This window comes from Aedes aegypti, chromosome 2 (genome assembly GCF_002204515.2).
Source record: "Aedes aegypti strain LVP_AGWG chromosome 2, AaegL5.0 Primary Assembly, whole genome shotgun sequence".
NCBI classification, from domain to species: Eukaryota; Metazoa; Arthropoda; class Insecta; order Diptera; family Culicidae; genus Aedes; species Aedes aegypti.
Window position 1 is genome coordinate 218,304,441 of NC_035108.1, and position 15,667 is coordinate 218,320,107.

At 37.8% G+C, this 15,667-nt stretch overlaps 1 protein-coding gene across 9 annotated transcripts in view; it reads left to right on the forward strand.

Annotated features, from left to right (window-relative positions):
* LOC5575624 (putative uncharacterized protein DDB_G0277255) overlaps positions 1-15,667 on the forward strand; it is a 221,699-nt gene that overhangs the window by 159,542 nt on the left and 46,490 nt on the right. For 5 of the 9 annotated variants that reach the window (XR_002500320.1, XM_021844010.1, XM_021844008.1 and 2 more), the window contains 7 exons: positions 6,708-7,580; positions 8,132-8,232; positions 8,492-8,594; positions 8,652-8,770; positions 8,906-9,025; positions 9,092-9,191; positions 14,063-14,728. Coding sequence is in view for 8 of the 9 variants with exons in the window: in XM_021844010.1 (XP_021699702.1) it covers positions 6,708-7,580; positions 8,132-8,232; positions 8,492-8,594; positions 8,652-8,770; positions 8,906-9,025; positions 9,092-9,191; positions 14,063-14,728 (2,082 nt within the window). In the remaining variant the exon portion in view is untranslated. The remainder of the gene's footprint in view (positions 1-6,707; positions 7,581-8,131; positions 8,233-8,491; positions 8,595-8,651; positions 8,771-8,905; positions 9,026-9,091; positions 9,192-14,062; positions 14,729-15,667) is intronic. The other 4 variants (XM_021844011.1, XM_021844013.1, XM_021844015.1 and 1 more) reach the window with 4 other exon arrangements.

A 15,667-nucleotide genomic window follows, 5' to 3' on the forward strand; every position in this document is an offset into this window, starting at 1 on the left:
AAACCTCCATGAGTCGATATTGAAGGGACCATCGACTCATGGAAATATCGAGTCATGGAACAGCAATCCTTTGGAAAGTGGCTTCTAGGGACCATCATAGTAACCATGAAATTCTGTTTTTAGTATGGTTCCATGAGTCGATATCGAGTCATGGAACATCGACTCATGGAGGTATCACTGTATAGAAAAGTATTGTATTTTGCCATATAAGTGAAACGGAGAGTTGTGTATGGAGTCTGCAAACAAATTTTGTCGTTCAATTTCAATCAAATTATATCTTAAATGAAAGTTGAAGTCTTTTTGCTGGATTAGATTACAAAAAAGTTTGATAAATCATATTTTAAATTTTATGTAAACATCAATGAAACCTGTGTTTTATACAACTATGGCGACTTGTAGCTAAAAATTGTGACGTGAAGGGACATTTCTGAGAACGGCATAAGATTCAGCGACCCCAAATCTACTGGAGACACGTAATTTAATCCTTGAGACACGCAAAATTGTGAGTTTTGTTACGCTGTGTAATTGGTAATTCTGTATGTCTTCTTCCCGGATCTTATTGGGCTTACCCTAGATAGGGTGCCGGTACCAATGGTTGTAATGTACCAGTAGATTGGACTATGGAATAAAACGAACATTTTTCGATAAAAACGACATGTGCTATTTTTGGTAGATAGATCGTATCTAGTTTAGTCGATTTGCCAAATTTCAGCTTAATATTTTATCAAAAAGTCATATAAATAATAAAGTTTATGCAAAAAATTTGCTCCCTTGCACCAATAGTTGCCGTCGTGTTCCAGTAGTGGATCAACGGATGGAAGCAGTTCTTAAAATTGATGTATAAAAATGAAGAAAAGCCCTAGAGATGATCTTTAAGCTTCATTCGAAAGATATTAATTGCTGTTCCGAGGGAAAAATGTTAAACCTATGTAAAAATTTACCATTTTGTTTAAAATTCCTTGTATCATTCCCGAACGTCTACTACTGGAGCACTAGCGCAACTACTGGAACACGTGTACCAATAGTGGCTCAAGCGATTTTATGTTAAAAAAATAGTTTTATCACTCTTTTTATATTTTTCCCATATAGTAGAAGTTGAAATCCTTCTGTTGACGCCAAAAGATCTTGGTTAAGGCTTTTCGTTATTTTGTTATGATTTTTTATAGCTTAGGTAGTCCACTAATGGCATCGGCACCCTACATGTAAAAATTTCTTTGTGATTTTTTTAGTTATTCATAGTACTTTGCGAGGAGTTTTTCGAGATAATCCTCCAGGAATTCCTGGGATTGCATTAGAATTCCAGAATTGTTTCTTATCTTCTCTGCAGGCTTTTTTGGGAGCTCTCCGGAAATATTTTTGAGAAAAATTTTCAAGAACGCTAACATACCTACCTAAAAGTTTTTTGAAAACATTTCTTATTATTCGAAGATTTCTTACAATAATATTTTCATGAGTTAATACAAAAAAAAAAAATATGAATAAAAAATAAATCGAATCTATTTAAGAAATTTTTCCGGATATTCTTCTCGTATTCAATTGCAAGAATTGACGCAACGGCTCATTTAAGGTTTCTTGTAGAAATTGGGGAATTTCTGCTGAAATCCCCTAAGATTGCTACTATATTTCACGATACGATTACTCTAAACATCATTAAAAAAAACCTGTAAAGATTACTCCAGATCACTTTCTTTCAGGAAGCAAGAACTGAAAAAGGATAGGGATGTTCAAAAATAAAAATTATAAAAATCAAAAACCAAAATTCATAGATTTGCGAATAAAAATAAATCATTGCCCAAAACGTGTTTAGAACGATTTTAGATAACTGAAAATGATATTTAGATCGAAAATAAAAATTTGGGTATTAGAGGGTTAAGCCAAAAATAAAATCACTTTGATTTCCGAGCTACGAAAAAAATACACAAAATTCCAAAGGTTACCCAGTCTAAAGGTGGGGTTGGGTATTAGAGGGTTAAATCCAAAATAGTCAACGAACAAATTTTGCTTCAATCGTTTTGCTCCCCTTTCTCAAAAAGGCGTTTGTTGTACATTCGCTTGCTACGCACTGTGTTTTATTTTGCCGATTTAGTGCGCTTGTTGAATAGCGCCCATAATTTTTCTATCTTTTATACCTTTTGTATGGGGATTATCACAGAAGGCCGAATCACAAAAGGCCGAATGCACATAAGGCCGAATCACAGAAAGCCGAATCACAGAAGGCCCAATCACAGAAGAGCGAATTAAAGTTACAAACCTAAAGAATAAAGCTTGGATATGAAAAGAACAAGTCCATGCTTTGTTAAATGCAGTCATGTCAGTAAACAGTGCAAAATTTACATGTGGCGAAACCGCATTGAGGATAGAGGAACTAAGGCGGCAGAAGGCCGCCGAAGTCTCCGATATCCGAAGGGTGTGTATAGCATCTATTCGGTGTTATGCAAACAGCAAATTTTTGTGGGCTTCGTAGCCGTGCGGTTAGTGTCACCGAGGCAATCAGCCACATCGTGGTAAGAAGTGTGAGTTCGATTCCCGCCTCAGGCCGAAAAACTTTTCGAGAGGATTGTTTTCCGACTGTGCCACTGGGCGTTGCATGCTAGGCCGTTGTCTAGTGTGGTGCTTCCTTCAAAGGGCAAATAGCCCACTGGAAGCATTAACGTGTAGTGTCTTTAAATCCAGGCGTTTGCCCGGTATAATGCAAACAGAGGATGTTTTCCCCATAGGTCCGACGAGCGACAGCGAGTTCAGACAGCAAGCGTTTGCCCGGTATAATGCCAACATAGTCTTTTACGCTTAAGCAGGAGAATGATTGCTGAAATAGGGTATAACAAGTGTTTAAGTGATCATAAGAATACTAAGTTTATTAAGAATACTTTACATCGTACAGTGCACGTTCGATTTTGACTCGGTTTGAAATTGGCAACACGGAAATCCATGCACACGAAAAAATGGGTCATGGTCAGTCACAAATCCTGTCAATCTCAATGTTTCTGGGCAATTTTTACTTATTTTGAATATGGTGGTTAACATTTTCATATCTTCTACAAAGTTGTTTAATACCTTAGACACGTGTTTTTGCAGAACATCGTAGTTTTTTATCTCTTAAAGTAAAGAAATTATTGGTCAATTTCGGTTTTATAAGGCTCATTTGGTTAATAGTAAAAACGCATGAAAAGACACTTATAGATAAAAGTTTTTATCTTTTGCTGGCAGGGGAAATATGGTACTTTCATAATATGTAAGGATTGTCTGCGCCATTTCGCGCCGGAAGCAAGTATTGAGGCCTAAACTACCCCTTGAAAACAAGAACAATTTTTGAATAGCCTTGCTATATTTTTTAATGGCTCATAATGGCACTTAAATGGCTGGCGACAACACAATTCATATTTTTAGTCGGCTCAGAACTCCCGAACGAAGATTTAACCATAACGAAGGTAGCTTACAGTGGTACAATTTCATATTCGTACAGGATACTGTTTCCACATCAAGTTAGTAAAAAACTATTAAATGAAGTATTGAGCTACAAACACTTTATCCACATTGAAGGTAACAGGTGTCATCTATTGTTTGCCAATCACAAAATGTTTCCATTTACATTCATCTTTTGATTAATAGAAAAGTGTTGAATTGATGTCTAAAATTCACCCAATTCCATATTCGTACACCTACCAAAATTCATACGCACAACGTTCAAAACTAAATTTAGAAGCTCTATTTGATTACTGAAATGCTTTATTATGATGTTCAGATGTAGTGAAATACATTTGGACAATTTATTAGTGGACTTATATGAAATTTAGGTAAAGTTTTGAGATATGCCAGTTTTCCAATGATTTTTGCTATTAAATTCTATAATTCGAACAATAACGTTTATTTTTGTCATTGGATCCAATCTATAGATTATACTCGTAAGCTCTGATAGAAATTTAGTTGAAATATATATAGTTTACAGAAAGCATAAACTGTTTTTATCCCTTTTGAGTTCAGAAAATTGTTGTGCCATAAGTTCAAAACTCTTCTAAAATGATATTTTTAATCAATGTAAACCAAATTTTCATTCTAAACAACAGGTAAATGTTGATTTTGAATTTTTCTGTAAAAATAATTTGAACTACGAACTTCGTTTTACAATAAAGTACCCTAAACTACGCTGTACATACCTCCATATAATTGATGTCATCGTAATATTCAATTATCTTTGAAATAATATTCAAATTATATTCAAAATAGCACCCTATTTTGCAATTTATTGATTTTATAAGAAAAATACAAAATAACTTGAATGAGCAGAGAGCATTGATATACTATTTAATAGAATATATCCTGTTGTTTTCATCATTTTAAAAAACGTTTGTGTTGCGGTTATGGCAATAATATTTATTCTTTAAATCTCTATAATCATGTTTGGTAGTAAAATGTAAATTAAAAATGATAATTACGCAATGTTTTGATAGGAACATTAACTATGGATTATGTACATACATTTAAGAGCCAAACATAAAGAAATTGACTAAAATTTTTAGTTTTGAATTTGTTATAAATGTTATACTACCTAAGATTCAAACTCCTAGCTACTGATTATATTTTTTTTTAAACTTGTGCAATAATCGCAGGTATCATTCTTAAGGAAGTGATGTTGAAAAAATGCAATTTATTGTTTGACTTACCGAATATTTTAGCAAAAAACATGGAAAAACTGGTATTTTTCTTAAATTTACTTAAGTTTCAAATATGTCCGCTTTTAAATTTTCCAAATGTATTCTACTGCATCTGAACAACACAACGAAAAGCTTAAGTAATCATCTAGTCCATTAAAAATTAGTTTTGAATGCTGTATATTTATTTTTTGTTAGGTGTACGAATATGGAATTGGGTCAATTATAGACACAATCTCAATACTTTTCCATTATTCCAAAGATTTAAGCAAATGAATACAGTTTGTCATTGCCAAACAATAGATGACACCTATAACCTTCATTATTGATAAAGTATATCGAAGTCCATGCACCATTCAATAGATTTATACCAACTGGATATGAAATCAGTGCCCCGTACGAAAATGAGATTGAGTCACTGTATTTGTTCGTCATGGCACAGAGCCTATATGACGGATCACTGCAGCAAATAGTCATCCGACGCTGATTGAGTGACGAAGACGATTCTTTTTTCAGTTTCGTCGCCGACTTCTTCCATTTGACGGCGAAGATTGTCTACCCTGTCGCTCATGTTCCAGTAGCCTCCACACGAGTTCACAAAGTAACGTCACTTGAGCGAATTGTCCACAGTATTCTTTAATATTTATGTCGAATATAAATGGCTAGTGCCGATAGTTTAAGGTGAAACAGTTTTGAATCCAACTTTCAAGATTACACTAAAACTTTAAAAGCACTAAGCTCGCGAAGGAAGCACATAACAACAGTGCACTTTTTGTATTGGCTTTGTACACTATCAGAAAGCTTTAAATAAGAGCGTTTTGCCTACTATTTCTCCAGTTTAGTACCTTTGAAAACGTCAGTAGGGGTACAAGTCGGCCATTGTGACGGCCATCTTTGCATTCCAAGATGTTTCACAATAAAAATTTTACTTTGTTTAAACTTTTTCTCAGTTTGAGCGGGGAACTGGAACATGAGCGGGTTCTGGTGTACTGATGGTAGTTAGTGATTTTTGTAAATGAATTCATCGCATAAGTAATATTTTGAAGAATTAAGTATCCTACGAAAACAAAATTGGGCGTTTTTTTTTTGTAAAATTGATTACTATGGTTCCTAGAGATAGTCTTTAGAGTAATTCATCTGGTTAAAGTTAAAACGAAATACTTGAAGGTATTTTATAAAGCTCGTGGGGGTGTGGTTATTAATATTTTTAATGAGTGCTTCGAAAACTATTCAAAAAAACTTAAAGAGTGTTGTAATTTCTTGTATTTTTAAAGCAAAATCAAATAACTTTTATTGTAATCTAAATGAAAAGTTCCTGAGGGACCGTCCATAAATGACGTAGCATTTTAAGGGGATGGGGTGACGAACCATATATTAGGTATAGGAAAGTGGGCTACGATAAGGGAGGGGGTGTCAAAAATCTGCCAAAAATTTTACGTCATTTATGGACGTCCCCTTACCTTCCTTGCTCGTAAAGAACTATCGTGCTCACATGCGGCCCGCGAGCCGCAGAATGACCACCACTGTGATACACGAATGTAAAACAGCAACTTTGATAAATAAAGCTCTCAATTAATAACTACTTAGGCAAAGATAAACTGAAGCCATAGCTTGAATTTTCAAGAGCACAAATCTGAAGAACCAGACATTCGTTTAACCTATCGATCAAATTTCCAGTACCATTACGAGAGAGTGGCGAAGTATCATGACTCTATGTTTAAAATTGGTTTAGTCGTTAAGTTAGGTATATTCAGTAACATCATTGCATGCACCGAATGCATTTCCATAAATCAAGAACTGCACGATTGTCGATCATAGTTTGCTTGCTTTATCAACACCATATTTCAATTAAAAATTTACTTTATTGGTAGTATTATAAATATCATTCGTTTGCATTATTTTCTTTTCATTTTATGTTGTGTTGTATGTATTCCCGCCTTTGTAATTGTGATCCCGCTCATTATGCACTGCTGCCAAAATTACATTCTAATGAATCGATGTGCAAACGCCACCGCTGCTGCCAAATAACTTGCTATCCGCTGCTGTCACGCCTGTTAGATCGGATCGACAAAGAGACAATAGAGGAGCTAAATAATCTAATCGGCGAACTAGACCTTTTTCAAAAAGAGCACGAACTTCGATTAGGAGAACAATACTGCCAGCCGCCACCCTCGGCCACCCACACCCAGGAGAACGGTATGATCTACTCCAACAATAACGTCAATGGAAACTTGTCGTCGAACAACAGTGATTCAGCTGCAAGTGATCGCAACGACAAAATATCAATCTCCAGTTCAATGAATATCGAAGGGATAAACCTATCACTCAATAGCGATAACGATATGTGCAAGCTCAACGTAGAACAAGATGGGTGTGACGCTGTGGATTATTCTAACACAGGTTTCGAAAATCCGTCCTTTATGCATTTGAACGATTCTGAAATCGTAGTAATTCGGCAAAATGAATTTGGAAGGGTTGATCCGGAAAACTATTACAGTCAAAATATGAGCGAAGTAGTTGTCTTGCGATGTAAAGATATTGCCAAGCCGGATGCAAATCGAATAGAAGAGACCGTGAGTGTCGACAGCCAACAACGACTGAGTTCATTCAAGTTGAATTCGAGATCGGCATCACCGGCACTTTCGTCGTTTGCAGTGTCGCGATCTCCAACGCCGTCATTGTCGGTGTCGCAATCAACTGCAACAACTCCCACGATGGCGTCACCGCAGCATAATATTGCTATCAGCATATATAACAATAATAACCACAACAGCAACCATGTGATAAGCCTACACCATCCAATCCAACAACAACAACAGCAGCAGCACTTCACCAACGGTAATGAGAAATGCTCGTTGATCTCCATGCCTTCTGATGAGCGCATTAATAGAATTAAGCCAGCAATCACGCCACGACCTGCATCGTTATCTGGTTTGTGTTTTTGTTACTTTTCTTTTCTATAATTAACCATATACCATTTTTAGTATAATTTCCCTATTTGTTCGGTAGCCATCTCGACTCCATTACAATTCATAATCTCTACATAGCATTGTTACAATATGAGTGCCACTGTTTAATGATAGTGTTGAATGACGTTCAAGTAATGTGTCACCCCACAAGTATAACAACCCCTAACAAATCATCAATTCATAATTAGAATCAAAACTATTTGAAATTAGTTAAACATGATGCTCACAATAGCAAATATGCTTCTTTTGGAGTGACAAAATCTAACCATCTGAATCATTTCTAGACATAACCCATCAAACATATACATATAGCGCATTTCATCAAGGGTGAATTCATGAATGAATTAGATATTTTAAACGTTTTGAGTGTTCGAATTAGAATACCGTATTGGACTGTTGTATGTACTACTGTTGGTAAAGATCAACACTTTACTTTCATTCCTGAAAAACTCTTTCAATTCAATTTAATCACTCAAAGCCAACGGACTAATGCTGTTATGGTTATTCCCTCAGGGCCCAATCGTGTTGCCAGGCGGGCTTCCGTAAATACAGTGAAGCCACCACCACCCGTGCGACGAAGCTCCAGTGTAACGCCCAGTCCGAATCTCGGAACGGTAAGTATATTTCCATTTCTACAAAAATTGTTCGAGAGAAACAAATGTGTAGTAAAATTCAATAAGTATTCGAAAAACCGAGAAGTTGTCGAAAATTTGAAGACCTGAAGAATAGGAAAAACGTTGTAACACTATTAGGTATTGAGTGGGTAATGCACAAAGCATTTTGTACGAAAATCAACAATTATTTACTGTTTTCTATTTCCAATACTTTAGTAATGTATTTGACTTTACAATGTTCGATTTCACAATTTCACAGGCTTCGCCGAATTTGGCTCAGCAAAGTCTTGCGTATACATCATCGGAAAGTCTTCCACCTCCTCCTGCCTATCTTCTTGATAGCACAACTGGAAACTCACTCAGTAAATTTTTTGTTATGTTAAATTCTACTTGAAACAACTCATAACTCGTGCTTTTAGTTCCAGGTAATGTAGCGGGTACGGTAAAAGCATTGAATGAAATCCGGCACAAGCCGGCTAGTCCTGGTGTTCTGAGACGCGCTCAACAACCCCTTCCGAATCAACAACCTCCCGCTTCGGTAAGAACAGTTGAAATATCGCTATCCTTCTAGATTGGCCCTAAGTGTTCTGCTTGGTTTATTAATCTATTTTTCATTTTATCCTACACCTGAATTGGCTACTTACTCAACACCACTGTTGAAACACTCGAACAGTACTGCCCTAATACATACAACAGCACGCCAAAACACGATCTCTCTAGCACATCTTCTATGCCTTATACAACACAATCACCGCCAAATTATTTACCTCCCATGAGCGATAATCCTAATACGGTATGCATGTTACGGTTAATGATGAATATTTCGGTAATTTAATGGAAACTCTTTTATCTTCCACAGTCATCCTCACGAAACACGAAGTCATCGTCACATCAGCAAGGCATTTACGCACAACCCAAACAACTTACGAGTATGTCCAGCTTCCGAACAGCAAGTCCAGGTATGTAGCATCTACTAGAATGCAGTTGAACCGTATAAAGATTTTCCCAAATACCTACGTATCTCCATATAACACGCGAAATAATAGAATTTTCAGCGATGATCATAATGTATCAATTTATAATCCTACCCTCAAGATTCTAAACAATCCCAGGTATTAATCCTAGAGAACCAGTTGTTTCAATCCAACTCCTTCACAGATTCTTCAGGAAGCCCTAAATTGATTCCTCGAGGAATGGCTTTAGAGATACAAGCTAGGGAAAGTGTACCAGTTATGGCCATAGTAGTTCCCTATTTGGCCATATGTGAAATTTCGATGACTTTCACATTTTTAATCTTTTTGAATGTTTTAACATCAGGATATATCCTATATCCTACTGCTAAAACTCACAAAACCTTTTAAAATGTGGGGACATTCAAGTTATCACGTATGGCGAAATAGGGAACCACTATGGCCATAACTGGTACACCTACCCTATAACTCCTCCAGGGATTTATTTAGGAATACAATAACTACTCTGAACATTCCTCTCGCAAATCTACCAAGGATTCATCCAGATATTTTACCATTAATTTCTCAAAGAATGCTTAAGCAAATTCCGCCTAAATTTTCTCATGGAATTCCAACAGCAGTCAAACGCTGATATAGTCAATGCTTTCCACAGATATTTCTCATTATTACATTCAGAAATTCCTTTAATGATTTTCTCCAGAGGTTCTTCCGGTAATTCTTTTACCTATTTTTATTCTCCATTTTTAAAGTGATCCCGACCGTGGGATTACAACAGAGTTGCAACAAATTTTGTTACTCAGTTAGCAAACAGATGAACTGGCTGGATTTATTGAAGATCGTGCCCCGCATGTTGAAGCTCGACCGTTTCATAACACCTTCTAGTGCAATATTGAACAGGAGGCAGGAAAGACCATCGCCTTGTCGAAGTCCTTTGCGTGTTTCAAACGGGTCCGATAATGCACCCTGTAGTAGATATATATTCCATAATAAAAATAAGATAAAATAGTTACTTGGCATGGCTTACAAATGTTTAGCGTGTCTGTCGTTGAGTCGAAACATGCCATAAAATAAAGCAAAACTAAAAAGATGCTATTCGAGTGCACGAAGGTACGGTGCTGCCATCTGGGAAAAGTTTGCTCGATGCGTGAAGCGTCGAAAATTTTACCCGGCAAGGTATAGGAAGCGAAATTTCAAATGCTCATATAAAATTAACTACAATAGTTATTTAAAATCTTTTCAGTATATGTTGATATACTTTTGATGGGCTACATTATAGGCATATAATTTTGAGTTTTATATTTTTTTCTCAATATGCTGCTGATTCTATAGTTGATCAATAGTCTAACCCCGTACACTTAACAGAATTTAATTAAAAAGTGTTTTGATTTTTTTAGAAGCATTTGAAAATTGACTTCCTATGCTTTGCCATGTAAAATAATCGGAGCTTCACGCATAGGGTCAACTGTGGTAATTACCTTCGTAGACGCGAATAAAGAAGAAATTAACCGCGCGAAACGGTTATAATAGTATGTGTACAGTTTCTCTGGAGAGATCACCCGGATGCGTTTCGGGAACATGACTCAGTTCGGGAGAAGGTGGATGCTTCGACATAATAAATATAAAGAGCGAGAAGCTTCGGGCGAGCGAAAAAGAGCGAGTCAACAGCGTCACATGCTCAAGTCCATGTTGACGAACTTAGAAGCGAGCGCGCCGATCGGTATCTAGAATCGGGCCGAATCATCGCTGCGATGAGGAATAATCAGTCTATTGGAAAATGTTGACAAGATTGGACGTGGTGTTTTTTGGGCTGAAGATTTCCCAATCCGCCCGCGGATAGTTGGTTCGGCAGATGCCGAATAAATTAATTAGGCGTCACGACACTTTTATCACTCAAATGTATAAAAATCACGATTCATTTGAAATTTCCCTGCAAAAAGCCTTGCACCAATAATAGGAACACTGTTCCTTTAGTGGAGGTATGTTTCAAGTTCTAGAAAGATTCGCGAATCAGGCGAAACTGACAAAATGTACACAATTTAAGAAATTAAAGCGTTGAAATTGTAGCTCGATTATCTATTCACTGCACTTGAACTTTTCCCCTATCGATAATTTAACTATTTAAAAAACGCAAATTTGTAGAAGACGAAACTTCACCTCATGCTTAACCACACACTTTATTGATTACGCCTGTATTTGTTTATCAAAGTGATGGGCGCATCTGAAATCGAAATCAAAACACGGCGAGAGTAAACGGCGACACTGCAAACAAAAAATAAATAAAGCGTACATTGCGGGCTTAATTGAAACCAGAATGTAAACACGGCGCAAAAGTAATAGGCGACACTGAAAATAAAATCGATTACAGGCTCATAACATTGGGCGATACTGGCATCGTTGAGTGCGTTTAAGGCGAAACCTTATAATATTTTTTTTAGTACGAAATAGCTAGGGAAATTGTAGGAGATGTGTGTCGTATTGATGAGGATTATAAAACTAGGTTTATGAAATGTGTATTAAAGTGGAAAGGTTAAAGTTTGAGTATATTTTCTCCAATTGGGATTAAAAATTGCAAATGAGAATTTCATTGGTTATTTTCTCATTGTTATTGATTTGTCAGATAGGCCCTTATCGCGAATCCCTCTCGAGTTTCATGTTTCTTCTATCCTCTTTTCAGGATATCTAGAAAGATTCGCGAATCAGGCGAAACTGACAAAATGTACACAATTGAAGAAAATATAGCGTTGAAATTGTAGCTCGATTCACTGCACTTGAACTTTTCCCCTATCTGTGGTAGCTAGAGTTGTTGTATAAAAATATGAGCGTGCATGTTTGATTTGAGCGTGCATGCTATGAGTATGTTTGTTTTACTTAATCGTGTATGTTTCATTTAAGCGTGTGAGAATTGACAGCTAGAAAGCTAGGAAAAGCGCGCACAAGACTGAGCATGCGTATCTCGCGATCGAGTCCTCAGTTTAGTGAAAGATTTTGTGGCGAGCGGTTGTGCTGGTTTGTACCTAGTGGTGGAGTGTAAGACAGAAATCGGATACTACACACCCCTCATGGCCAACCTGAGCGTTGAGATCTCCGATAACGATTTTGACATCATGGCTTGGGCAGCCGTCGTATTCACGTTACAACTGCGCGTAGAAAGCGTGCTTATCGTCATCGTCACTTGCTAGGTGAGGGCTGTGCACGTTGATTATGTTGATATTGAAGAAACGGCCTTTGGTCCTCAACTTGCACGTTCTGTTGTTGATTGGCCACCACCCAATCACGCGCCTCTGCATTTTGCCTATCACGATAAAAGCTTTGCCCAGTTCATGTCTGTTGCCGCAGCTCTGGTAGATTATATCCATCCCTATACGTATGTACCGTCGACCCTTTCCAGCAAATCTCCTGGAGCGCTACGATGTCGAACTTGCGGACCCTCAAGAATTTGGAAAGAATGCGGGTACTTCCCAAGAAATTGAGAGACTTACAGTCCGAGTTTCCAATCGTTAGTCCGTTTTCGATGCCTGGGTCTATGCCGATTGTTCCGGTACGAAATTTTATTGTATGCTTCCTTTACTGATGATTTTTACGGCTGGCTTGTAAGGCCTGCACCAACCCCCTGACTCGCCGGAGGATCATCATGCACAGCATTGTTTAGAGTCCCAGAGGACGATGATCAGCCGCTCCTAACATGGAGAACAGACGCTGTTTTGAGCCGCCCCTAACATGGAGACGCTCTGATAAGCTATACCCTCAGAAGAGAGGAGCCCTCCTTCCTTGTCAACATACGACCAAGGTCTCACCAGGGTTGGTTACCCGATCTTCCCTACGGTTACTCGTACACCAGGCGGCACCACGGGGAGGTAGGGATAGGAGTTATTGGAGAGGCTAAGGACCACAAATGGGGTTTATTTTATACCTGCAGGTAAGCGAAGTACCAATGGTACGCATTGTCCAGTAATTTTCCACCCTCGTAGTAGTATAACGTATCCCCAAGAGCCATGGGCAAACACTATGACCGATTGAAGGAATTGCTTTCTTTTCTAATAGTAATTCCCATATAAACTTTAAAGGGCTTGTGCAGTCTCAGTTTTCGTCCGAATGAACTCAAATTTTGGGAGGGCATCTAGAATCGCATGAGCGGTGTGGAACGAAATCGATTTTTCAACCACTTTAATGGCCACTCTCGGTAGCAGTACTGTATCACAAATCCTGCATATCAATCGGCGCAGACAATTAGCCAATTTATCCAGGGTCATCTCAACGAGATCCGCTGCAATATTATTTTATCCAGCTGCCTGAGCTTCATTGTACGCGTGAATCGACACATCATCTCGTCCAAGGTATCGATATCTCCACTCGATATCTCCACTTTCTAACATATTATTAGTGTTCTGCCTCAGCGCTATCCCTGTAATACCCAACACCGCCTTTAGACGGGGACTTTGGACTTTTGTGTATTTTTTCGTAGCTCAGAAATCAAAATTATTTTATTTCTGGCTTGAACCTTGACTCATTACACGCATATAAGAAAAGTTTTTTATGACTTTCGGAACTTTTTTGTATTTTTCAAAATTGTTTAAAAAATGGTATTCCTATATAACCTACAAATGCATGGGGTTCATTTAACGTGTAATTTTAGATTTTAGATAATCAAAAATGATATTTGGATTGAAAATAAAAATTTGGGTGTTAGAGGGTTATGATCCATCGAAGTCCATTTTGGGAGGGAGTCGTACAACAGTTGCGCTTTTCAAATTTAAAACAATAGTAGATAGGTATCTGACGTTTTGAATAGATTCAGAACAATTTATATCCTTAAGTCCATACTCTACCCTGCATTTTTCAACTGAATATTTTTATTTCAGGTCCGCAAAAACAAAGCACAGGATTCCTGGCGCAATTGAATGCCAGAATCGCACCCAATAAGCCACAAACACCAGCATCTCCACAGCACTATCAGCAACAGCAGTCCTTCACATACACGACGGCACCTTCGAACGAATCCGCCTACCACAGGAGTAGTCCAGCAGATCAGCGGACATCCTACAGCAGTAGTCATCACCAGCAATCACATCAACCAGCACATGGGATATATTCATCTGCATCCCAGCAAGCATCTGGTCACCACCAGCAGCAAGCGAACTATTACCAGCAACAGTCGCATTCGCCTCCAGTCAGCCAAAGAGACGGTAAAAATCAAGTTTATTCCTCCGCACATTCTCAAATTCCGCAGGCACATCACTATCAACATCAACAACAGCAACAGCAGCAGCAAACAACGACCTCGCAATACTACTACCAATCCCAACCGCAGCAAAACTATGCCGCCCAAAATATCTACGTTTCCACTAATCCTTTCGCGACCGCCAGTCCGGTCCATGCTGGTGGTGTGTCCAGCTATTCGCCCTCATCGTTTGGAAAAGCTCCTGCTCGGGATAGTAGCAGCAGCAGTGCAAACGGAAGTGGTGTTGGAGTTAACAATACGCACGACAATTCCGGCCATGGTGTTCTCTACAACCGTTCAAGTTCAAGTAATTTCAGTTTCCAAGTGTTTTAGTGAACAATATTGCTGCTTCGTTTCACCCAAATGGCTAATGTTTGTTCGGTTTGCTTATCGTTTGTTAGTTGCAAGTTTTGTAACGCTTGTAGGCCGTAATGCAGAAATTATTTCACGCAAAAATTAGAGCTTCTAAACGCTTCCTACTGTTTATAGGGAGCCAGATCCTATTATTAGCACTGTGAATTCACATCGGCAGGTGGCTTTAAATAAGCTGCTGAGATCATATTCGGCCACAATACGCGTCATTCAGTGTTTCTTATTGCAGAGTTCCAGACAATTTTATCGAGAAAAAACCCATGCCAAAATGAATTATAGAAATGTCCCTATATGAACCATTAGAAACTTTTGCAGCGATTATCGCGGTTTTACTCTGTCCTGAAGCGTGTCATAATTTTTGCATGACGTCCAGTGTGGTGTGCTGATTTAAATTTTGTATTACCTATATTTGAAATTAGCAATACTGTTATTACTTTCGTCAAGAACAATTCATACAGCTGATTATACTACAACTCCTTGATATTATTGGGTAACATCAATTTTCGATTTGCGTCAATTTTGAGTCATTTTTTGTTCGGACCGCTAAATCCATCATAAGATTCACAGTGGCGAAGCCAGTTAACGCCATGAACACACAATGTTCAATCTCTCAATATCAGTTAGACAAGAGATAACAAACATTGACCTTAAGTTGATCGAAGCACGATCTTTAATAGCAGTCTAACTTTTTGAAGACGCTGGACACATAACTGTTCCATGTTAAAAAACGTATCCTTCGAGAAAATCGCGTTCAAAGTGAAAAATGCTTATCACATATATCCTATAATTCTCAAGTTCAATGTAGGTGAAGCCCGTCTTTTAATAAACTTACACTGTATTTTGCGCGGCCCGATAAATTTTCATACATTTTTTC